The sequence below is a fragment of the Phodopus roborovskii genome, unplaced genomic scaffold (genome assembly GCF_943737965.1).
Source record: "Phodopus roborovskii unplaced genomic scaffold, PHOROB, whole genome shotgun sequence".
NCBI lineage: Eukaryota > Metazoa > Chordata > Mammalia > Rodentia > Cricetidae > Phodopus > Phodopus roborovskii.
Genome location: NW_026125059.1, coordinates 21,326,951 through 21,352,242, shown reverse-complemented (window position 1 = coordinate 21,352,242; position 25,292 = coordinate 21,326,951). Strand labels below are relative to the sequence as shown.

General features: G+C 48.2%; 1 protein-coding gene across 4 annotated transcripts; it reads left to right on the top strand.

Annotated features, from left to right (window-relative positions):
- The first annotated feature begins 1,299 nt into the window (after window positions 1–1,299).
- Tgif2 (TGFB induced factor homeobox 2) lies at window positions 1,300–17,830 on the top strand. Of its 4 annotated transcripts, none has more exons than XM_051187869.1 (3): window positions 1,300–1,399; window positions 5,640–5,868; window positions 15,267–17,830. In XM_051187869.1, exons 2-3 carry the CDS (start codon window positions 5,677–5,679, stop codon window positions 15,786–15,788), a joined length of 714 nt encoding a protein of 237 aa, XP_051043826.1. In that variant the 5' UTR covers window positions 1,300–1,399; window positions 5,640–5,676; the 3' UTR covers window positions 15,789–17,830. The 4 variants fall into 4 exon arrangements, with proteins under 4 accessions (XP_051043826.1, XP_051043820.1, XP_051043844.1 ...); XM_051187863.1 differs by having other exon boundaries at window positions 1,306–1,490; XM_051187887.1 differs by lacking the exon at window positions 1,300–1,399 and adding an exon at window positions 1,747–1,872.
- The last annotated feature ends 7,462 nt before the right edge of the window (window positions 17,831–25,292 follow it).

Here is a 25,292-nt window from a genome sequence, read left to right as displayed (position 1 = left end):
CAAGATCTATGGATGGAAAACCACTTGGGTAAGAAATTGCTGTGCCCACCTCTGGGTCTTGGCTTCCCCAGCAGTATTAGATGGAAAGCAGCATGGCCATTTGGTTTAAAGCATTTTCAGGCAAGTCTGGCTTTCATGAAACCCAGGTACACCTTAAGAGTCATTTGAGTGGGGTGGAGAGATGGCTCAGTAGTTCTCAGAGAACTGGCTGCTCTTTCAAAGATCTGGAGTTCCAATTCCCAGCAACCACATGGTGGCTCACAACCACCCATAGTGAGATCTGGTGCCCTCTTCTGGCATACACGAAAGCAGAACTCTACATACATAATAAATACTCAAGTGCATCAGAAAAAAGTCACCTGATCAGTATTCTGATTCGCTTAGGGCTTTCTGGGAGGAAAATTAACTTTTGTTCCCAAAGTTTTTTTGTGACTAAACTCAAAGGAAAAAAAAAAGAGAGCTGATTCTGAGCCTATATGACCATAAACCCAGAAAAGGCCTCTCTGAGCTAGGGTTAGGCTCTGCCACGCTTAGGTAAAGACACAACAGACAGCAGCGGGTGAGGGAACTTGGAGGCAAGGAAGACCTGAGGAAAAATACACCAGCCTGGATCGCTGGGAAGAGCCTAGCCTCACCCTCCGTCTCCATCTAAGGCTACCCACCAAGAGAAAGACTCGGGCACTATCATGAGACCCATGTGGGTCACGTGGGCCAAAGAACTGCTCACACTTCCAAAGCGTGGCTGTTGCCTGCCTCACCCGCGCTCCTAAGGCGCAGCCTGTACTCACCCCTGGCCGACCCTCCGCGCTAGGCCCTAAGCTGGGGTTTATCCAAAGTGACCTTTTCCGGCGACCTTCCGGACTGAAATCACAGGTCCTTTAGCAGCTGGCAGTTAAGTCTCCCTTATCTACTGAGCCTCAGTTTCCCCATCCCCACACGGCCAAGCACCCAAAGGAGGGAACGAACTTACAAAGGTCCTGGGACTGGCACCCCTTGTGGCCCCGCAGCTCCCCACCCCCAGCGAGGAGCTGAAGACAGCAGACTCTCCGGAAACGCTCTTCGAAAGGAGGAGAGGGCCACTTCCTGCCCCCGAGCTGACTCCTGGTCCCACCGCTCCGCCCCCGGCCCGGGCCATGTGGCATTCCTAAGGTGGGTGGGCTCAGGAAGGAGGGGCCGCGGCCCCGCCCCTCCGGCGCGTGGGCGGGGCGAAAGCCCCCCCCCGCTCCGCGGGCCCGCCCCCGAGGGTGGGCGTAGCTGGCCACGCTCCGCGCAAAGTTTGTTTCTGCCTCGGGGCGGTGGGGGAGGGGGCGGCGGGCGCGATGGGAGGAGAGGGGATCTGACGTCAGGTCGCGAGGTGCTTTCCAGCCGCGAGCTGTCAGGCGGGTGTCAGACCCGGCAGGTACGAGGCGCGCTCCCCCGGCGCCCCCCGCCCCGGCCGGGCCGTCCCGCACCCCACTGAGGCCGCGTGGGCCGGGAAGCCGCCGGGGAAGGTGAATGTGGGGCGCCGGAGGGCTAGAGACGCGGGTTGGGGCGCGCGGACAACTTGGAAAGTTTCTTGGGGCGGCGGGGCGGGGGAGGGGGCGTCGTCCCGGCGCGTGCGACAGTGGGTGTGTGAGCCCGGGGGTGTGTGTGAGTCCCGGCCGCTGAACTCTGGCGCGGGGTGTCGTGGGTTGGGGGGTGGCTCGTTCGGCATCCTTTTGGGGGGGCGGCTCCCAAAGACCCCAGCCTGGAGAGAGCGGCCGGTGCCCCGCAGCGGGATGAGCGCGCGGGGAGCGGGTTTGTTTGGTTTCAAAAGTGCACGTTGCTAACCGCCGGCAGCCCCCCCCCCACGGCGGCCGAGCGGGACCGGGGGCCGCCGAGTGACAGCTGGAGGTGGGGGCCGCGGGCGGGGCCCCGACGGGGGCGGCTGGGGAGCCCGCGCGAGTTCCCTTTTCCTTTGGAACAAAGGAAAGTCTGTCTCCGAGGCATCTGTCACTCTCGGGCGGGCCAAGGCTGTGGGGCGCGTGGGGCTGGCGAAGCGGAGAAAGTTTGTGCGCGCCGGGACCGCGGGGCCAGGCCAGGGGCCGCCGAGCCTTCTGCGGGGGCTGTGCGCGTCCCCGGTGCAGGGGGGCGACCAACATGGAGTCTGGGCGCAGGGCTGAAGTGGGGGGGGCGGTGCGGAGGTTGGAGCCCAGCCCTCTCCCTTCCCCTCCCCCTCCGGGCCGAGTTCGGAGCACAAAGCCGAGCGCGCACGCTCCGGCGGCCCCGCGCCCCAAGAGTCAGCCTGCGCAGAGTACCGGGGAACGGGTTGGGAACCAAACTTTTTCCTGCCTCAGAATGGACACGTGAGTTTTCTTTCTTGCAGAGTGCCCCCCCTCCAGGTGGCGGGCGGGCAGGGGAGCTGTTGCACGCATCGTGACTCGGAGGGAGGGCGGGGGGGGGTTGAGGGTGCTCTGAGCGCCGGCGGATTCGTCGGCGCCCCATGAGCCATGTGCTCCTTTGCGTCTGGGCCGTGGGGGAGGTTGCGCGCTTTGTGTGAACTGCTGAGAACTCCAGCCCCTGTGTGCGGCCTGGGGGAGAGTATCTGGAGCTGGGAGAGTTGTCAGAAAGTTCCTGTGGGAGTGGCTGCAGCAGATGGTGTGGTGGGAGTGTGTAGGAGATTGCATGGGGCGCACTGTCCAAGGGGTGCAGCCAATAACCCAGTTAGGGTGAAAGGTGATGGATGGCCAGTGTGATGACGTGCGGGCCCCTCGGTCGGAGAGATCGTGGGTGGGCAGGTCATTTGGAGTTCGTGGGTGGGCGGGTGCAGGAGTTGGCCTAGTCTTCAAGAGTCGTCGTAGTCGTTGGTGCTACGTATAGGGTGTAAACTGTGTGCGTTCATAAAACTCGGGGAGCTTGTGGGATGTGAGCAGTGGGTCGGGTCGGTTATTGGAACACTGTTAAACTTGCATGGCGGGTGGGGGGCTATCGAGGTAATACGCGGATGCGTGTGGGGAAACCTGTAGGCAAGCCTGGGTGCAGGATCCAGAGGTGAAACAGTTCTCACTGAAGGGTCCTCCTGTGGCCCCACATTGGTAACCCTGAAGACTGGGTTCTTGGCTGGCAGCCAGAGTGGAATTTGTAAAGATGATCTTCAGTAAACTTTCACCCACTGCCAGGGCTGCACTCTTGAGCTGTGTCCCAGCTGTCCTAGTGGCTGAAGTGTCTCCCCTCAGAAAGCAGCCCGTTTGTGATACTTTGAGGAATAGTAGCAGTGCTCATTTCACCTCCAGGTGGCCTGGCTGAAGGTAGACCCTTCCCTAGAAAGTCTGGCTTAGCCGGCCCAGAGGTCTGGGCTCAGGCCCAAGTCGAGGAAACAAAACCTGGGAGCTGCCAGAGTCTGCTGGCTAGGCCTGCTGGGGAGCTGTTAAAAGGCAGAGAAGGGAGGAGCCTGGAGATTCTGGCACAGCCTTGGCCTAGAACTTGTGCTTTTAAAATGTAAATTTCTTTTGCTTTTGTGAACAGGAACTTTGTCTGGTGGAAGAGCAGCTGATATGAGTTATCTAGGCAGAAACCTCCTTCTTTGACCAGGGAAGGAGGAGGGCTTTAAACTCGAGAGAAAGGCCACTGAACTAGGCTCACACGGCCAGCCCAGTGGAAGTTAAAGCAGGGACTGAAGCCATAACTCATTGATCTGGATTCTGAGATTCAGTCTGGGTCCAGGTCAGAGACGCAACCACGGAGAGGGTCTAAGAAACCATCATAGGAATGACTCACCCCTCCCTGCACTACACAGGGGCTGGCTGCAGGACCTCAGTGAACAGTTTCCAGATCTGTCTCTGGGCCTAGGCAGGAAAGCTACCCGAAACTAAATACTCCTTTATAATGGATCTTAAGAGCTGGGGGTTCTCTTTTTAAAAATTTTAGGTTTAATTTAAAAAAGAGATTTATGAATATATGTATGTGCACTTTAGAGGGCAGCAACGGACCTCTGATCCCCTGGAACTGGATTTATGGATGATTGTGAACTGCAATTTCGGTGTGGGGAATGCAACCCAGGTCTTCTGTAATAAGAGTAACAAATGCTCTTAACTGCTGAGCCATCTCTCCAGCCCCAGATTCACTTTTAAAATAAGAGCAGGTGTGGGGGAGGGGATTTGCAGGAGAAATGAATGGCTCAGTGGTTTAAGAGCACTTGTTCCTGCTGAGAACAAGTTCCCAGTATGTATGGACACAGACTCACAACTATTTGTAACTCCAATCCCAGAGACTCCGCCCTCTCCAGGCCTTCATGGGTACTGCATCCGTGGTGCATACATTAGACATCTATATACATAAAAGAAATAAAATCTTAGAAGAACAGGAAGATAATAGTACTCTGATCAAAGAATATTATTATATGTGTATAAAGTTCTAAAATAAATTATTAACAAGCTAATGTCCTTTTGTCCCCTCAGCCCTAATTAACTGTTTAATCCATCCATGTTGTAACAGGCATCAAAAAGTGTACTCTCTTTTATTTATTTTGTTTTATACATATGAGTGCTTGTAAACACACACACCCTACATGGGGCACAAGAACAAATTGGATCCCCAAGAACTGGAGTTACAGATGGTTGTGAGCTACCATGTGTTATGATAAGTCTCGACGGGAACCTTGGCAGATTCCATGGCAGGTGAGGGTGACCGAGGCGGGGACAAATACTAAGGCAGACATCGCTTAGGTGAGAAATTTTATTAGAAAGGGAAGGGGGAGAGGAAAGAGAAAAGAGGTAAAGAGACACAGAGGCAGGAGAGGACTGAAGAGAAGAGGGAGCCAGGAGAAGTCCTGTCTCCCCCAGGGGAACTGGGTGGGGTGTGTGTTAAAAGAGGGAGAGGGAAAGGAGCTGAAAGAGTGTAATGGGGAGGGGGTCTTTCTTTTAAAGAGGTCCTTTGAACCCAGAGTACTGCCTGAGTGACTTCTGCCAGGTGACAGGCAGACCAGCATAATGCCTGAATCCTTACACTGGGTGCTGGGCACTGGAAAAGTAGCCAGTGCTCTTAACTGCTGAGCCACTTCTCCAGCCCCACTGTACTCCTTTTTATGTCCAAATAACTCATTTGTCCAGCCATCTGTTGAAGATCTCTTGATGGTTTCCAACTTTTGGCTGCTGTGAGCATTTGTGCACAGGCATCTGCTCTGCATGGGCCCATGTGTGTGGTTCAAATTCTGGGTCATGTGGTAACTCTCTGGTGCCTTAGGCAGCTTTCTTAGTCTGTTCTTCGTGTATAAAGTGATGTTTCTCCTTTACAGGAGCTTTCACAAGAGGTAATAGATGTTAAGTGTCCAGGGCAGGCTGGAAAACAGAACCCAAGCTGGGCATTGACACTGAGGAGGCAGAGGCAGGAGCTTGTGACTTAAGACCTGTCTGGGCTATATATTGAGACCCTGTCTCAATAGAACTACAGTAAGTAGAAAGCTGTAGTTCTTTCTAGTCCTATTCTGTTTTTTAAAAAAGAGGTGCCACACATGTTTGAGTAGTCCCTTCTCTGAATTGGTGATATTTAGGATTTATCCTACTTGCTCAAGCTATGGTACTGGTCATATGGAACTATGACTCCTTTTTGTGATAGTTAAGAAGGAAAAGGGGATAGGCATGAAGTGGTAATGTTATCCCCACCCCCTTTGTCACTTGCCCTAGGCTTCCCAGAGGTCCAGCCTAGCCCCTAGGCACCACCATGTCGGACAGCGATCTAGGTGAGGACGAAGGCCTTCTGTCACTGGCCGGCAAGAGGAAGCGCAGGGGGAACCTGCCCAAGGAGTCGGTGAAGATCCTCCGGGACTGGCTATATCTGCACCGCTACAACGCCTACCCCTCAGAGCAGGAAAAGCTAAGTCTCTCAGGGCAGACCAACCTCTCGGTGCTACAGGTAAGACGGGACCCAGCACAGTCTGTCTCCAGCTCTGTCCCTGATCCCTGCCGCACAGTCTGTCTCCAGCTCTGTCCCTGATCCCTGCCGTTACTGGCCCCAAGGGAAGACAATAAAGTGGGCTCTCTGCAGCTTCTGAAGGAATAAGGAATTGTAACTGGTGCCATTGTTGACCTTGAAGGTGAGATGGCACTGAGAAGCTGAGCTTCTGTGCAGCCCGCCACACTGTTTGAACAGGACTTGATTGCAGGACAGCTGGGTTCCGCGATGGTTAAAACATGAGTTGAAGGGACTGAGGAGGTGACCAAGGGGTTGAGAGCACTTCCTGATCTGTGGATCCAAGTTTGGCTCTGCACTAATATCAGATAGTGCAGGACCTTCTGTAATCCAGCTCCAGCAGATCCAATGATTTCTTGACTCTTCAGGTTCACATATACCCAAAATAGTTTTGTTTTTCCCTTAATGTTAAAGAGGTCTTTTTAAAAATTGAGCTGGAGCTAGAGCTTTAGTCCACACCTAGGACCCCAGCACTCAGGAAGAGGAGGATAGCCACACATTCCTCTCCAGTGCCTGGTGGAACTGTGAGGAGGGACAGATTTTGAACTGGGTTTGAGAACCTTTGTAAAAAACAAGTACCGGGGCACATTTGAGATGTTTGTACTCGAAGTAATGTCTCTTTGGTTGTCCTGTTGACCTGCAGAAGGCTTTGCTCTGTGTTCTTGGTGCTGACCCACCAGTGTTCAAGATCTGGTTTGGCTCTATCTCCCTGTAGGAGATCTGCAGTAGGCCCTCAGCCTAGCACCAGGGACTTGTCCCTGTCTAGCTGGCTTCACAGTTCCTTTTATGAGGCAATAGGCTTCCTTCTGCTCGTCTCCTCTGTCCTTTCATACAATCTCATGTCCAACCCACAAGCTCTCTCCCTCCGCCCGTCACTCACCCTGACCTAGCCACTTCCCCAGCTTCCCACCTCTTCCTCCTTCCATGAAAAGGCATGGTAAGTAGTCAGTCTGTAAAATTCCTGTGACCTAGCTATGTACTGTAGGCAGTGGTTAGCCCACGTCTATCCCAAGACAGGGTCTAGACTCTTAAAGGACTGGTTGGCATCACACCCACTTCACAAGAGGACTCTGGTCCTTGGCCAGGCTGCTGTTGTCTCCTGAGTCCCATTTTCTCAGCTGACAATGGGAAGAAGCTTGGAGCGTTCTCAAGATTTCCAGCACCATTTGGGTGCTTGTCTTCTGCTCTGGTTCCTAACCCTCCAGGGGTTCACACAGGGTACGTGGCACACTTCATATTTCTTCTTGGGTGCCTCCGTTGGGCCCAGCTACTACCTCAAGGATACCTTAAGGAGCCTCTAGTCTTGGGGGGGGCAAGCAGGGTACAGATGACTACTGGGATAACACAGTGGAAACACAGGGTAACAGGAGGCCTGTGGGGCCTCCATCAGGACACCTTGGAAGGTGGCTTGAACTTAGTTGTCCTAGAGGCACATTGGTTAAAAAAAAAAAAAAAAAAAAAAGGCCTAGAAGTTAGGACCAGGCCTAGACAGCCTTTGCTGGTCCCCCTGCCTCCAGCCTTTATCCTTCAGTAACAAAATTATACATCTGATCATGTTACTCATAGGGACCCACTGTCTTCAATGGGATCCAGACTACCCCAGCATCCTTTCCAATTTTTCTTGGAACTGGCGCTTGATCATGGACATCCGAGCAGTCTTCTTCATTTGCTTCACTCTGACAGAGCACTTGTCTCTCACACACACTCTGGCTTGCAGCCTTCTTTGAGTCATTGCTGCACCTCCCTAATGGCATCTCACCTCGCCTCACACATGTCAAACCACTTGAGACATTCTATTAGAATTGCTTCTTATCAAGGACACCAGTTCTCAAACCTTAGGAATGTCCTGACACCCCCCCCCCCTTTAACAAATGGGAGGAAAAAACTGGTTTAATGATGAGGCCTAGCTTCCCAAAGGAGCAGGGTTCCCCAGCACTGCTTAGAAGAGCTGTTCTTGTGGCCCTGACTCCCCTCAAAATGTTAGCTTCAGTCACTTTTATTACCATGTCATAAGTGTGTGCAAACATAAAACGGATAAGGGTGTTTAATTTTGCTCTTATACACAGCTATAAAGCCAGTTTTTCAGAGCAGATAAATATAAAAGCATGACACTCACCTAACTGCACTAAAGGGGCCAGTATCTTTTGCCACCTGCTTCTGCTGTGTACTTGCACATGATGGATCTACTTGTGATCAGAGTGGAAAATGAATCAAAATATCCTGTAGAGACCAGTGGGTTCCCTAGGACCACAGCTCCACTTGCAGCATCCAAGCATAGGGCAGGGATCAGCCACTGGATCCCAGTGATGGCCACCTGCTTGTACTGTACTGAGAGTTAGGGACCAGTAGAGACCATCAAGCAGTCCCTAAAGGACACCTGCGCTCAATCCCAGTCAGCCTCAGCAGTGCCCCTCTCTCAAGGCTCTCAGTACCTGTGTGAAAAGTGAGAGCTACCCTGCCTTTTCAGAGTCTCCTGAGAGTTCAGGCCCCTTTATACATTTCCCTTACGTGTAATGGAATGTAAGATTTGATTTGGGCTTTTGAGACAAGGTCTTGCTATGTAGCTTTGGCTGGCCTTCTTTCATAAGAGATCTAGCTGCCTCTGCCTCCTGGAGCTGGGCCTAAAGATATGCACTAGCACGGCTTGAAAATAACAACTCTTTTTGTTTATTTTGTTATTTTGGTTTTGTTTAATTTTTTTGTTTATTGGGTGTTTTGTTTTTTATTTGTTTGCTTTTTGGTTTTTCAAGGCAGGGTTTCTCTGTATAGCCCTACCTGTCCTGGAACGCTCTATGTTGACCAGGCTGGCCTTGAACTCACAGAGATCCAAAGGCTTGTGTCACCACCATGCCTAACAGGAATGCAACTTCTCGATCCCATGCTTTTCCTTGTCTTCACTGACATTCTAAGACATAAAATCCTTGAATGGCTCCTGCCAGGCTCACAAGTGTTTAGCCGTAGGTCTCATCTCTGACCCATATTCCTGCTGTGTACTGTAATTACTACAAAGCTTACTCTGAGCAAGGAACCCCAGCCTCTAAAGGAGTGATTCCACAGAACCTGGGCTCCTGTACTGGCCCAGCATTAGGACATTTAAATGGTAGAGTCCTTACTTAGTTTTGTTTGTTGTTAGGCTCCACTCTGGGTGTTTTTGATCAGTGTCTGCAGTAACTACAACTGCAGAAAATGAAAATGCCATAGCTCCCCAGTCACACATCTTTGTATTTACATTCAAAATGTCCTTTGCTCTTAAGGAGGTTTCCAAGCTCTGCCAATATGCCACACTCCCTGCCCCAAAGGAAGAGTATTCAAATGAACTCACCACTGGCCTCAACAGGTATCTACATCATGCCAAGCTGGTTTCTTCTCCCTGGGGCATCTCTTTTGATTGTCTCTTTTAACTTGCCCTGGAGACATGCATTAGCAAGTCAATGAGTCATGTAAGTAAATGGTTTGCTGTTTTTTGCCCATAGCAAGGCAATTGGGAGGCTAAAAATCCAAAAGAAGATCTCTTGTGGAGGATTTTCACTGGTCCTTGTGACAGTCAAAGCTCAGGTTATTGGTCGGACTCATCTGGTTTCCTGTTTACTGGACTGCCTGGAGGGTTCTGAGTCTCTTAGCTTCACCACACCTGGGACACATGGGAAGGGCTCTGTGTGCTGAAGGCAAACAGGCAGGCTTCTCTCTCAAGGCCCCCTCTTCATAGCCTTTCCTAAGCCCACCCTCTGGCCAGCAGGGCCCCTGCTAAGGCCCTGGGGTAAGTGGAGCCTGTGAAGGCCTAGTGGGAGGAGTGGCCTGTCCACATAGTGCAGGCAGTTACTATATTTATGTCCTGTCCTCTCCAAGCTGGGGCTTCCACAGGCAGGCAGCAGCATGTGGCCTGTGCCCCAAGGCCCTTCTGTGTGACATTTTTAATTTGAGTAAACGGACTGTTGACATTCACAAAAACAAGTTACACCAGGGGACGAACCACTGCTCCTGAGTCTGGATAACAGCTCTCTGGAGCCCTTGTTTAAAACTTGTAGTGCCAGATTGAGGTGGTGCCTCATATCTATGACCTCCAGGAGGGTTGTCACAATCAGATCAGCCTGAGCTATAGAGACTCTTGAAAAACAAAACACCGAGTGTACCTGGCATGTGGGTGAATACCTTTAATCCCAACACTCAGGAATCAGGAGCAGGTAGACCTTTCTTAAGTTCCAGGCCAGCCAGGGCTACAGTGTGAGACTTGAGACCCTATCTTGAGAGAGGGAGCGAAATCTTGTCATCTCCACCTCATTCTACCTGCCCCAAATCCATGAAGCAGATAGAAAGTAGCTATTTTAGTATATTTTTAAAAATCCCACGGAGTAGGTGTGTAGCTCAGTGATAGGGCACTTACCTAGTCTGCATGAGGCCCTGGGTTCAATCCCTAGTACTGGAGTGGGGTGGTAGAGGGAATCCATGATAAAGGGTTGAGCTTGTAGCTCAGCTGGTAGATCACTTGGCTAATAATCCCAAAGTCCTGCTATGAGTCCCCAGGACTGCATAAAACCAGGGGTTACTCCTTCATCCCCCTCAGATGTGCAGTTCTATGGGACAAGAAGACAAAGCAATAATGCACACCATCTGTGAAGGAGGGTGCGTGGGGGAGGTGTCCTGGGGCTATGTGCCTACACAGCTGCCAACTGGTGCCCAGAAAGCTTCCTGCTTTCTGCACAGCTACATTCTTCCCAGCTTTGCTAGACAAGTCATTAAAACAACCCCTGCTCCCTCCCTGTTCCCACCACCTCACACCCTCAGTAAAGTAGAGAGTTGTATGGTTCCTGTTATAGATGGCTGAGGGAGGTAGGAAGCATATCGACAGGTCCTGCCTTTGGTGGGAGGGAGAAAGGGTCTTAAGCTCACTCCCGGGCTGGTCAAATTGCAGCCTTCAAACCTGAGGCTTAAGGGAAAGTTACTAGACTCCTAGTGATGGCCACCAGCTCAACCGTGGAGGTTAAATGAGTGGGTCCATCTGGAGCTGAGGTTGTGAGCATTACTTAGCTGTCCCTGTGCCAGGTGAGCAAAGAGTGAGACCACTAAGCAAGAGATCAGGATGTGAAACCAGCTGTACACCCCAAGGCACATCTCTTCATCTCTGTACTCCCCTCTCTATGGCGTTGGGAACCCTGGCTACTACCTCCCAGGCTTGTGTGCACATTTAGCTGAATATCCATGAAGTGGTTAGCAAGAAGCCGATGTCAACAGTGCTTAAGCTATTTCCTTCTTCTCACCCCCCAGCAGTTCAGCCTTCCTTTTCTAAGGGACCCAGTCAGAGCTCCAGCAAGTGTCTGCCAGTGCCTGCTGGTGTCTGTGTGTGCACCTGGTTACACTGGGGAAACCACTGAGATGAAAAGGGATAAAAATTGCTCAGGGGCAGGCCCTCTTGAAGCTGGAGCACAGAGGGAAAGGAGAGCCACAGGCGCCTTTGTGTCCTGTCAGCCTGCCAGGACTCTTCTGTAGGCAGGTATAACTGCAACTGGCAAGATACTAAGCTGCGCCTGCTTCTGATCAGTCTCCATCACCGGTATTTGTCTCTTCGGCTAGACATGGCAGAGATCCCATGGGAAGACTAGACCCAAAGACTCGCTCAAGAGACTACCAAGAAGGAAGCCTGGTAACAGTCAGGGGTAGATATGGCTACAAAAGCTGGGGTCGCTGATCTCCTAGGCAGACAGTAGGGAAGTTTGGAGCATTGCTGCAGCTTTCTCAGGAAGTGAAGACTCCTGACTGTTCTCTTTCCTATGGCAGCTGGTACTTAGTATAGGCTCTAAGTATCTGCTGATGAACCAGCAAGCCAGTGGGACCTAGCATGTCAGACTTCAGTGAAACCACATGGTTGGTGTTCCCAACTAGTGAGATCAGCCCTGCGACTTAAGAATTTGTCATCCACCACACCCTCTTCCTTGTCCATTTTTGTTGTTCTTGGATGTGGAGGTTTTACTCTGCCTTAGCTGCTGGGTAACTAGATGCACAAATAACATGTATTCAAAATCTATCCATTAGTCCTTTTGTTTGAGGCGGGGTCTTACGTAGCCCAAGTGGACCTCAAACTTGAACCTAACTTGTAGCCTTGGCCTCCCAGTGCTGGAGTTACAGGTGTGTACCATCACAGCTGGCTTCTTCGGCTCAGTGGCCCTCTAGTGTTTGCTACTGCTTCCTTGTTGCTGTATGTGTTTGGCCCTAGCCCTTAATTACACTCTCACACAGATCTGTTAGCCCTGTCTCTGATGTTTGATATTTATTTTTAATGAAGTTAGGGTTTGTTTTATTGCTCATGGATGGGATGCAGAGGCCTGGTCAATGACAGCTTCTTTGTTTCTGGGCTAGTTATGAACAGTGACATAGTAGCCATGAGCAGTGTGCTGGACAGTGGGGGAGCTTCGTCATGGCCAACAGGAAGTAGTCAGAGAGGGATCTTAGGGTTATATACTATTCCTTCCTGTTTCTGGACATGTACTGGTGGTCACTGACCTATTTGTTTACTACCATTGCATAACCAGATGGATGTTAGTGCCTCGGGGCGGGGGGGGGCAATGAGTGTTAAAAGGCGGCTCCATCATCCACCAAAGGACTGGCCCTATAAACAATTGATACAAGAAGCCCAGAAAAGAAGCAGGGGACGGGGGGCAGGCTCTAACTCAACAGTTCTAGGAACTACAGCAAGCTGGGCTCTGGGTCCTGAAACAGCTGTAGAGAGGTGACTCTTCTGTCTTGGCTCCTGCCTCCCTGAGCTTTGAGTCTGTTCACGAGGGAAACTGGAGACAGCCCAACACCCTTCATGAAGAAAATCCAATGCACTGTGTTGGAGAAATCTGCACTGGAGATGCAAAAAAGAACCTGCACCTTTGTCTGCCAGTTGGCAAGAAAGGAACGTGCTATGTAGAAGGCATGGAGGTCTTTGGAATTTTTTTTTTTTTTTTTTTTTTTTTTGGTCACAGCTTATCTGTGTAGCCCTGGCTGTCCTGGAACTCAGACCCTACCTTTGTCTGGAGAGTGCAGGGACTAAAAGCTGGCTTGTATATTTTGTTTTGTTTTGTTTTGAATGAGCAGGGCCTAAAAGCTGTCTCACATGCTGCTATTGTTATTTTAATCTTTACTCTTTTGGGGGCCCGCCACCCAGCTCCCAAATAAATCACACACATGCTCAGGCTTATTACTTAGCTTGGGTTGTTTCTAGTCAGCTTTTCTTAAATTATCCCACCTATCTTTTGCCTCTGGGCTTTTTCCTTTTCTTACTTCTGTAATCTTGCTTTCACTCTTACTCTGTGGCTGGCTGGGTGGCCGGGCCCTAGTGTCCTCTCTCCTAGCTCTAGCTCCTCCTTCTCTCCCCGGATTTCTCCTCCTACTTATGCTCTCTGCCTGCCAGCCCCACCTATCCTCTCTCCTCGCTCGCTATTGGCCGTTCAGCTCTTTATTAGACCATCAGCTGTTTTAGACAGGCAAAGAATCACGGCTTCACAGAGTTAAACAAATGCAGCATAAGTAGAAGTCACACACCCTAAGATAATATTCTACAACAACATGCTGACAGAAGAGAGGAAGGCATGGTTTGGGGTTGGAAAGAGATGGGGCAGGAGGGCTTTAGTGCCTGGCTGGGGAATCTGGACTAAGACTAGTGGCAGTAGGAAACAAACAACCTCTTTCTAGCTGGAAGTCACCAATCATTGCACTTTACAAACTGTTACACGAGCAAAGAGGTCAGAAAGAGAACTGTGAAGCTGGGGGTAATTTTTTGCTTTTCAAGGTAAGGTTTCTCTGGTGTCCCTGATTGTCCTTGAATTCCTCTATAAACCAGGTTGGCCTTGAACTCAGCCTGTCCTGAGTGCTGGGATTAAAGGCATGTACCACCAGCACACTGCTGGAGTTGGGGGAATTAAAGAGTCTTAGGTTGGGTATCAGCTCAGTGATACATCATCACTTGCCTAACATGAACAAGACTGATAGCCCTTTGGCATCCCTGTGTCTCTCTGGTTTACAACTGTTCTTCAGGCCTAGGAGTGAGTCACTCTTAGCATCATTCTGTTATACCCACCTACATGTAGCCTGGAAGCTAGTTTCCTAGACAGATCATTTTCTTCCTGTCACCTTCTGTGTAATCTGAATCACCATCTCATCTCTGTTTGCAGCCTGTTCTCTACATAGGTCATTCCTTTGCTTAAACCCCTCCTATGGGGCTGATAAGGTTACTTGAGGTCCAGTGGGCAAAGGTGCTACTTGCCACAAAGCCTGATGACCTGAAGTTCTATCTCTAGGACCTATAAGATGGGATGAAAGAACCAACTTTCACAAACTATCCTCTCATCTCTACAGGCATGATGTATACTTACATGTGCTCATGCGTGTATGCACGCACTCAGGCGCATGCACACAACACACACACACACACACACACACACTGATTTAAAAAACAAAATTCCATCAGGATGGTGGTGGTGCACAACTTTAATCCCAGCAGGTAGATCTCTTGAGTTCAAAGTTAGCCTGATCTACAGAGTGAGTTCCAGAACAGCTATATAGTGAAACCTGCCTCAAAATAAATAAATACCAATAACTTCTATGGCACCCTCTGTCCATAGAAAAACTAAGTCCTCACCCTAAGCTGTGGCCTCTAACAACCACACAGGCCTGCCTTCAGCATTGCTTTCATGGCTGTCCTGCTGTCACTATTGTGTGCTCCCTACCCATCTCCTGCTCCAACTGCTTTCATTGAGCTCTGATGTAGAACAGGCTGGCCTTGAACTCATGAAGATGCCCCGCCTCTGCCTTCTAAATGAGATTAAAGGTGTGCCCCACCACACCCATCTGTTTTCTACATTTCAATTGGAAAGCCGCTTCCTCAGAAGCTATTTCCTCCACATCACCATTAGCTCCTTCAACACCATTGTCCCTTCCGCCGGCCAGCACCTTGTCTGCTTGTTGCTGTGTCTTGGTGTCTGGTACAGTGAGTGCTTTGAAGCTTTTTTGCAGGATATTTGTTCACACTCTAACACCCCAAGACTGTTAATAAAGTTAACCTTGAATCAGAGCGGAGCCAGCAACTCACTGACAAGGATTTGTTAGAGAATACAGACAGAGGACCTAGGATATGGATAGAGCAGCACAGGAAGAAGGGGGAGGGGGCTTGGAGATTCTTGGGCTTTTTGGTCTGGGAAGTGTGGAGAGGGAGTCAACTGGTCACTCTTACACTGTTTCTTTGATTTATTGGAGTTTCAGCACAATATCCCAAATACCTGACTCCCAAGTCTATTGGTAATAGAACAACTTAGATAAACTGTTTTGAATGGACTTAACTGATAGTCTCTTAACACTCATTTTAGATATGTAACTGGTTCATCAACGCCCGCCGTCGCCTTCTCCCAGACATGCTTCGGAAGGATGGCAAAGACCCCAATCAGTTCACCATTTCCCGTCGTGGGGGTAAGGCCTCTGATGTGGCTCTCCCCAGGGGCAGCAGTCCCTCCCTGCTGGCTGTGTCTGTACCAGCCCCCACCAACGTGCTCTCCTTGTCCGTGTGCTCCATGCCGCTCCACTCGAGCCAAGGTGAAAAGCCAGCAGTCCCCTTCCCCCAGATGGAGCTGGAATCCCCTAAGGCCCTGGTGACCCCTGGGAGCACACTCACTCTGCTGACTAGGGCCGAGGCTGGAAGCCCCACAGGTGGACTCTTCAATACGCCGCCACCCACACCCCCAGAGCAGGACAAGGAAGACTTCAGTAGCTTCCAGTTGCTGGTGGAGGTGGCACTGCAGAGGGCTGCGGAGATGGAGCTTCAGAAGCAGCAGGGTCCAGCACCCCCGTTACTACACACTTCCCTCCCTCTGGTCTCGGAAAACGCCAAGTAGACACCTGCTAGCAGGCTGCTTGAGGCTCAGGCCAGCTGTCCCAGGTTCCTGGTTCACTTCTCTTTCACACAGAGGGTTATCTACGGATCACTGCCAAGCATCTGGATCATCTCTGTCCAGAGGTCCTCAGCAGAAAGACAGCAGCTGGTGTCACTGCACTGTTATGAGGGCCTGTATTCTGCTGACTACATTCCTTCAAACTTCCTCTCTGAGGAGACCAAGGCACCAAAGCCAGGCATGGTGTTGCTGCTGCTTCCCCAGAGAGCCCTGGGACACCTGCACTCCAGCCTGCTTTCCTAGGCAGGCTCAGGTACCCTGCCAAGTTCAGACTTGAGCTAGGTCCAAGCTGCCCCTAAGCTGTGCCTCTTTTGGTCATGCCCCGTGTGCACATTCCAACTTACTCAAAGGACAAAGGAAAAGAACCAGCAGACATCACAAAACCGACTCCAGTTGAATGTTTAGGTTTTTGCTAAATTGTTTATTTTCCTTTTGCTGTGCTTTGCATTGATGGCAGTAGGGAGCCCGGAAGCACGGGTGTGGGGAGAGCGCACCTTATCCGATGAAGCTTTGTAAACGGGGTGATCTACCACTGCACTGGGGTGACTGTGTAAGGGACCAGCAGGATCTCTGCAGCCGTGCTCAGTTCCACCTGAAGTGGTTGTTTGATTCTTGGTTTGGATTACTCTCATAAAAGACAGATGGAAATACCTACGGGTGGTGGATTTTTTGCACCAGGCCCAGAAGGGGATAAAGCCGAAACCAAGTCCACCTGAACCAGACAGCCATCTAGACCGACACAGCAGAGACAGAGAAAAAGCCAGAGACACGTTGGGTTTTTTGTTTCTGTGGTTTTTTTGTTTGTTTGTTTTTTTGTTTTGTTTTTTATATTGGGGTGGTTAAGCTAGACTGAAGCAGTTTTTGTTTTCTCTCCCATTTGGGTGTCATTTTTTCCCTTCAGCCCCCCCTCCCTTCCCTTTTTTTTTTTTTTTTTTTGTAGCCTGTTTGGATTCATTCAAGAATTTTACCAGTTGTCAAAAGCACCAGCATCTCCTACTTTGGGAAAAGTGAGCCATCTGCTGGTCAGGAGGCCCTTCAAACACACCACTTGTTCCACAAAGGTAGCTAGAACTTCCTGAGGGAAAGGGCCAGTGCAGCCACAGATGGCCCAACACCTGGGAATTGTAAGGGCCTGCCTAGCTTTCTCCGGGAAACAGATCACATGTGTTCTTAATCTCTCTCCTCCCTCCCTCCCTTTTTTTACTTTGTCATTTTTGTTAGTTTTCAGCAAGTTTACCCCATCTTTATATATCCTAAGAAACACTAATCCTAGGTTTTATTAACCAAAATATTTGTGTTCTGAATAACCAGATTTGAAGAGCTCTGACTGTAATTTCCTGACGTTTACTAGGTTGTGAACAAAGAAGGGGCTCCTGGGTGTTCGCTGACTTGGAGTGCCTGTCACAGATACACCACTCTGGCCTTTCTTAGGGAGCCCCTGCCATTCTTACAGGCTTCCCTACCTCTCCTAAGTGGCTTAGCCCCATCCCTTGCTGTGCAAGTGAGAGCTGAGAGAGTTGTTGTTTGTGGGGGGTTGCTTTCCTAAACTGGATCTCCTGCTTCCCTCCAGGGGATCTAGCATCCTCATCCCTTCCAGGCATTTCTGGGGAAGGATTAACATGGCAGCTTCATAGAATTTGCTGTTTGTCTATTTCTGCCCCAACTGTCTGAACCTAGCTAGATCCCAGGATTGCTGCAGGATACCACAGTAGGGGGTGATACCAGGGAGAGTGGGAGTTTTCTCCCCCACAATGCACTGAGCAGGGGAGGAGGGAGGGAGCCGTGCTGCTGACATATTCTGGCATTCCCCCCCTCCTGGAATAAAATGGGGCATATGAGGGATGGGGCAGTCTGCTTAGGTTGCTTGTAAGAAATCTGGAGAAGCATGGTTGTCCCATTGAACAATATTTGAGAGAAAAAAAAACTACTGTAAATAACTGGTTTTTGTCTTTTGTCAAATAAAGTTGTTTGGTTTTATTTTTAAAGTCAAACTGAATTCTTGATTGGACCCACTGTGCTTTTGAGACAACTATCACTGGGGTTTTTGTTGTTGGCTTCTCTGTGTAGCCCTTGCTATCCTAGAACTTGCTCTGTAGATCAGGATGGCCTCAAACTCTGGTATTCACCTGCCTCTGCCTACCAAGTACTGAAATTAAAGGCTGCACATCCACCTCCTGGCCCCGCGCTGCAATTTTACTCTGCTTTGCCTCTTCTACTCTCCTTTCTAGCCACCTAGGTTCGAGCTGTCCTTTCCTGGTCGTTTCTATAGCCTATTCAGCACTATGGACATTCCTTGTAAGCCTGGCCAGTCACTTCTGGTCACAGGTAAACAAACATTGGTTTGCTAAATCGTGTGTAGACTTGGGATCTGGCAGTTTTGTCCCCCTGAGGGAGGAAAAACATTACAACTTGATAACCCACACAAGAATGCAGGTGTGAGATCTGACTACTTCTGCTGCTGCCTGTCTGCCTGTAAATTCCCATTTGTTTCCACTGGCTTTGGGTACATTTTGTCACATCAAAATTAATTGTGGCATAGAGTATAAAAACGAACAACAAAAGTAGTAAACAGCTCTGCTGTGTACCTGGGCCTCTACAGTGATCATCTAGTTATTCTGTATACTATACAAGAGAGATGCCCACTGAGTGAGGATTTAGATTACTTGCTTGAATTCAGCCAGTGTAGATATAGATTTAGGACTTTAATTAAGTGTCCTGATCCTCCTGTAAACAAAGTTAAAGAACTGAAGCCCAGTATTCATCATTACTCCTTCACCAGGGCCTGTTGGAACCCCCAAACTAGATTAGGCACAAGAGTAAGAGGTAAACCTCAAACAAGATTTATTTGCTTTTGCTGGGCATAACACAAGTTCCAGTACTCTAGGAATAGAGGCAAGAATATCAGTGACTCCAAGGCTAGCCTGGGCTACATAGCAAGATGCTATGGCATCTGAAGAGTAATATTCCCATGTTGTGATTTGGATCTGGAATGTCCCCTGAAGGTCCTTGAGTTAAAAGCTGTTGCAACCTGATGGGCTTTTGGAAGGGACTTTTTTTTTCCCCAGACCTTAAAAGCTATAACTGATTAGTTGATGGGTGGATTTATAATTTAGTGGCACAGGGGAGTAGGTCACTGGATGGGCCTGCCGTAGCAGAGTATAACTTGGTCCCGTCCTTTGCCTGTTTCCCTTCCCCTTCCATGCTAGAGTATAGTAAATACTTTAAACCTCTAGTCAAGTCTGAGCTAACATAAACCTTCATCCTTTAAATTATTTCTCAAGGAATTTGACTATGGTGATGGAAATATGACTAATACATCTTAAAAAGGAGAAGTGCTTAGAATGGTTCTACTTCATAATGGGTTCTATAAATAATTTTCTAAGAAGTAAAACTGAAACTGTCTTCTTAACCACTGAGCCATTTCTCCAGCTCCCCAGAGCTCTTGTAGAGTTGTGACAATCAAAATTTCAGCCTGAGTTGACTAGTATGTAAAAGTGCTTGCTGTAATACCACCCGCGTTCAGTTCCTAAGACCTGAATTAAGAAAGACCTGACTCTCTTTGCTCTCATATGTACTGTGGCACACATACGCAAACATCACACCCCTAACATTAAAAGTTCAAGATCATCTTAAGCTATATAGTCAAGCTGGAGGTTACTTGAGATATATAAGGTGATACCTAGAAAAACCAAAACAAAAAACTGAGACACTCTTGATAACCCTCTGAATTGACATGCAAGTGTGACTGATGCCACAGTATATGAGCCCTCCTTGTCTTAGAACAGCCTCACTTGGGAAGGATACCTTTTCTGTTTTGTTTTTAATCTCACTATGTAGCTCAGACTAGCCTCAAACTCAGGGTCCATCTACCCCAGCCTCCCAAGACACTACATCGGTCTTTTAGTGTGTGTTGGGAGATAGGGCTGGGGATCGAACTAGAGATTTTCCACGTGCAAGGTACACACTCTACAAGTGAGCTATACCACAGCCTCCAATCTTAGTTACAAGATAAAGAAAAAAGGCCTTCCAGACAGTGGTGGTGAAGGACTTTAATCCCAGCACTTGGAAGGCAAAGGCAGGCAGATCTCTTAGTTCAAAGCCAACCTGGGCTACAGATCCAGTTCTAGAGCAACCAAAGCTATAGGCAGTGGTGGCGCACGCCTTTAGTCCCAGAACTCGGGAGGCAGAGGCAGGTGGATCTCTATGAGTTCTAGGCCAGCCTGATATACAGAGCAAGTGCCAGGATAGGCTCCAAAGCTCTACAAAGAAATTCTGTCTTGAAAAGAAAAATTAGAGAAATTGCTTAGCAGTTAAGAGCACTGGCTGCTCTTTCAGAACACTCGGGATTCAATTCCCAGCACCCATATGGCAGCTTACACCTGCCTGCAGCTCCAGTTCCAGGAGACTGTCACCCCTGTACAGACATACATGAAGGCAAAACATCAATGCACATAAAATAAAAAATTTTAAAAAAGAAGAAAATGAGCTGCGCGGTGGTGGCGAACACCTTTAATCCCAGCACTCAGAAGGCAGAGGCAGGAGAGTATCTGATAACAAGGCCAGCCTGGCCTACAGATCAGTTCCAGTACAGCCAAGGCTACTCAAAACCTGCCTTGAAAATCCAGACAGATGGATAGATAGATAGGCAGACAGACAGACAGATAAGTCCTCAACAGTCTATAATGACCTAAAGGTCACCTCCCTGGTATTGTCATTTTAATCTCTCTCCCCTCCCATCCATGGGCTCCACATCATAGACTGAGCCAAAACTGTGAAATACACAAGTACACCTTCCTTCCCTGTCTGTCCACTCCGCAGCATAGGCAGTCACTTTCCCACAGTATGTCAGGTTTCTGTGATCCATCCCTGTACATGTGAGGCCAGCAGGACAACCTTGCTGCACCCAGCTGTCAGGGACACAGAACATCAGTGGGAAGGAAACAGTCTAAAAGTTGAGACCCATGTGTTTGACATGCTTTTAAAAACCCTACACCTCACAAAGACAAATCGTACCCTACTTACAAATCTGTCTCCCACCTCCAAACCTGACTTCACCAGGTTCTTTTCCATCTTAGACCACCCAAGACGTTTATTTTAACCAGATGGATATCCTGGGATTCAGCCAGATTCCTCACTTCCTAAGATAAGAAAGCCCTGAGAGAATTCAGAAAGGGAAGCAGTCCGTCTGGCACATTAGTCACATACCTTCTAGGCAAGGGCTTACCAGGGCTGCCAGCTAGGATTTGTCCAAAAACCAGAAGCACAGATCAGCTTTCCAGCACCTTACTTACTTAACCTCTAATTTGCTGGTTGGTCACCTTGACCTACTCGGCAGGATCCCAGATCCTTCCAACCACAAACCTTCAAAAATGCTTCTGATTCCTATGTAAAAATAAAATCTGATAAATCTAAGAATTAAAATTGAACTTTACACTCTAAATCACAAAGAGTTGGTGGATTTTTTTCCTTCCTGTAAAAGCTGTTTATAGTTTAGGGCTGGATGTGGTGGAGCAATTCTGTAATACTTGTACTGGGGATTTGCAGGCAGGAGGATCAAGAATTCAGGGCTATCCTCAGCTACAATGAGTTTGAAGTCTGAACTATATGAAACTTTGTCTCAATAAATAAATAAATAAATAGGCTGGGAATGTGGCTCGGTTGAAGAAACCACGAAGAAGTCTTGGGTTTGAGCCCTATCCCAGTATAAAACTAACCAGGTATGATGGTATACCTGTAATGCTGACACTTGGAATGTAGAGGCAAGAGATCAGAAATACAAGGTCATCCTTGGCCACAGAGTAAGTTCAAAGCCAGACTGGGCTCATTAAAAAAAAAAAAAGATGCAATCTGTCAGGTAGAAACCCAGAGGGCCTTGGAGCTGGTTCAGTGGGTAAAGGCGTTTACCGCCATATCTGACAACTTGACTTTGGTTCCACATGGTGAAAGGAGAGAACTCTGACATTACCCCCAAATAAATATAAACCATATTAAAATTTGTAATTTAATTTTTACTTTTTAATTTCTTTTTTGGTTTTGGTTTTTTTGAGACAGAATTTCTCTGAGTAGCCCTGACTGTCCTGGAACTCACTCTGTGGATCAGGCTGGCCTGGAACTAAGAGATCCGCCTGCCTCTGTCTCCAGAGTGCTGGAATTAAAGGCATGTGCCACCACAGCGTGGCTAATTTACATTTTTTAACTGCTTTTAATTCCAGCACTCTGGAGACAGAGGCAGGCAGATCTCTTGAGTTCCAGGCCAGGCTCATCTACAGAGTGAGTTCCAGGGCAGCCAAGGCTGTAAAGTGAGACCATGTCATTAAAAAAATAAAGAAGGAAGGAAGGAAGGAAGAAAGGCAGAGAAGGAGAGAGGAAAGAAAGGAAGGAAGGAAAGAAAAGAGAAAGAGAGAAAGAAAGACAGACATTTAAAGAGTACAGGCTGTATGTAGCCTTTAATCCCAGCACTCAGGAAGCAGAGGCAGGCGGATCTCTGTAAGTTCGAGACCAGCCTGGTCTACAGAGCTAGTTCCAGGACTGGCTCCAAAGCCACGGAGAAACCCTGTCTCGGAAAAAAAACAAAAAAAAAAAACAAAACAAAAAAAAAAAAACAAAAACAAAAACTAGAGAGTACAAGCTGCATCCACATGCTCCTGCTCACTGCACCTCAACTCAATTCCAAGGGAATCTGGCGCCCTCTTCCGGCTTCCATGGGCACCAAACACATATGTGCTACAGACACGGTCAGGCACAATACTCATACACATCAAAAATAAAAATAAACAAAAATCTTTTGAAAAACTGGACATGAAGATAGGAGTGGTCCTTTATGTGTGGGGGAATGGGTTCAGAATAGTGGGGGGTAGGATAAGGGAGAGTAATTAGTGAAAATGACCAATATACATCATATACATGCATAGAGCCATTTCCAAAATACTACAAAGTTACAGTAAAAAAATATGAAACTGACATAAAAACTGACATATTGACCAATAAAGTAGAATAGAGAACCCTGAAATTAGCCACCACTGTATAAAGATAGATTATTCTCAATAAGGGTGTGTGGCCAATGTGGAAAAGACTTTTGGAGAGGGGACTAGGACCTAGACAGTTTTAATAAATGGTGCTAGAAAACTGGAATCTACATTCAAAAGAGTGGAATTGGAGCTTTAGCCCATGCATAGAAATTAACTCAAAATAGACTGTGAAGTTGTAGCTCTGTTAGAGGGCTTGCTTAGCCAAGGCTAGACCCTGGGTTTCACTAACAGAGAAAAAAAGAGAGATGAGAGAGAGAGAGAGAGAAGCCTGGGACAAGAGATTCATACCCAGCATTAGCAGGGCTGAGACAAAAGGACAAAATCCTCATGAAACAGAAGACTTGCCAATACTTTCTTGGATGTGACACCAAAGATACTGGCAGCAAAAGAAAAACTGAAAAAGTTAGACACTTCAATAACTTTGAAATTGTTCACCTGTGCTCCCAATTACCTGGGAGACTGAAGCAGGAGGACCCTTTGCGTGTACAAGTTTGGGACTAAACTGGGCAACATAGAGAGACAACCTTCTCTGTCTCAAAATACAGTGGACAAGTTGGCCTGTAATCCTAGAACCTAAGAGGCAAAAGCAGAAGGACCAAAACAAGTCCAAGGTTACCTTGGTATACATATCAGAACATTGTCTCAAACAAAACCAAAGAAAAACCTTTTACTAAGTAAATGACATTATCAACAGAATAAACCCGAGAATAGTTAAGAATGCAAATGGCGTGTGGTTATGAATACCTATAATGAAAAACCAGACAACAGATAAACCAAAAACCAGGCAAACAAAGACACAACAGGTCATTGTGCAGGTGAGAAAATGCTCAGCATTCCTGACCATTACAAAGATGTGCATAAAGCCTACTGTTCTGCTGCGGCAGGCCTGGGATCCCTTCACTCAGGAGGCGGGAGGAGGAGGCTACCTTGGCTACATAAAGAGTTCAAGGCATAGCTGCACAGGGTGACCCACATCTTTGATCCCAGAACTCTGGAAATCTACAGAGTGAGTTTCAGGACAGCCAGGGCTACACAGAGAAACATCTTGGGGAAAAACAAACAGTAAACAAATAGGAGTTCAAAAGCCAACCAGGAATACGTGGCTGTGCTTCAAGAAAAGCCCTTGGAAGCCAGGGATGCTATACCAAACATTTAACACAGGATTTGGGAGTCAGAGGCAGGTAGATCTCTGTGAATTCTAGGCCATCCTGGTCTACATAGTGAGTCCCAGGCCTGCCAGAGCTACACAGTGAGATCCTCTCAAGTTTTTAAAAAGGGGTGAGGCAGGATTAGAAATTACCCACTATGAAAATTTGGACAAGCTTGCTAGTAGAATCTGTTAGACACCTGAAGTGACCTAACTGTAGTTGAATGTAATAGATACAAAAAAATGAGTTTTTTTTTTTTTTTTTTTTTTTTAAACACAGGGTCTCTTTATACAACTCTGGTTGTCCTGAACATATTATGTAGACCAGGCTGGCCTCATGGAGATCCACCTGCCTCTCAAGTACTGGGATTAAAGGATGTGCCACCTTAAAAAACAAAAACAACAAAAAAAAAAAAACCTGAATCTCACTCTGTAGCTGAGACCAGTCTTGAATTTCTGATCCTCCTGCCTCCACCTTCCAAATGCTAAGATTACTCCAACTATGAGTAATCCATCTGCACATGTATGTGCACACACACAAACATACATAAACTTGGGGGAAGGTATGAGACAGGGTTTCATTATGTATCCCTAGCTGTCTTGGAACTCACTGTGTAGACCAGGCTGGCCCTGAACTCACAAAAATTCACCTGCTTCTGCCATCTGAGTGCTGGAATCAAAGGCATGGATCAGCACACTTGGAAAAATAAACTTTTAGAGTACACACAGGTTGGGCATGGTGAGACATGCTTTTAATATCAGTATCCTGGGGAGTCAGAGGCAGGTGGATTTCTGTAAGTTTCAGGCTAGCCTGGTCTACCTAGCAAATTCCAGGCCAGCTGAGGACTACATAGTGGGATCCTATCTAAAACACACACAGAAAGGGGATTGGAGAAATGATGTAGCACTTATGAATTCTTGGAGTTTCAATTCTCAGCACCCACATGACAGCTCACAACTGTCTGTCACCCAGTTCTACAAGATATATCACCCTCTTCTAGGCACCGGGTGCACAAAGAGGTGCACAGACATACAATGAAGGCAAAACACCCATACTGGGGAGTGAAATTAATGATTAAAAAAAGAGGGGGCCAGCCAGTGGTAGCTCACCCCTTTAATCCCAGTGGTGGGGAGGCAGAGGCAGGCAGATCTTTGTGAGTTCAAGGTCAGCCTGATCTGCAGAGTGAGTTCCAGGACAGCCAGGGCATCTGCAGAGTGAGTTCCAGGACAGCCAGGGCTACACAGAGAAACCCTGTCTAGAAAAACTAAAAA

What these genes read in the sequence shown, in the direction of transcription:
- Tgif2 (XM_051187869.1), top strand. Translation starts at nt 5,677, where the DNA reads ATGTCGGACAGCGATCTAGGTGAGGACGAAGGCCTTCTGTCACTGGCC. An exon ending in CCAACCTCTCGGTGCTACAG is followed by an intron (nt 5,869 to 15,266) that starts GTAAGACGGGAC and finishes CACTCATTTTAG; the next exon opens with ATATGTAACTGGTTCATCAA.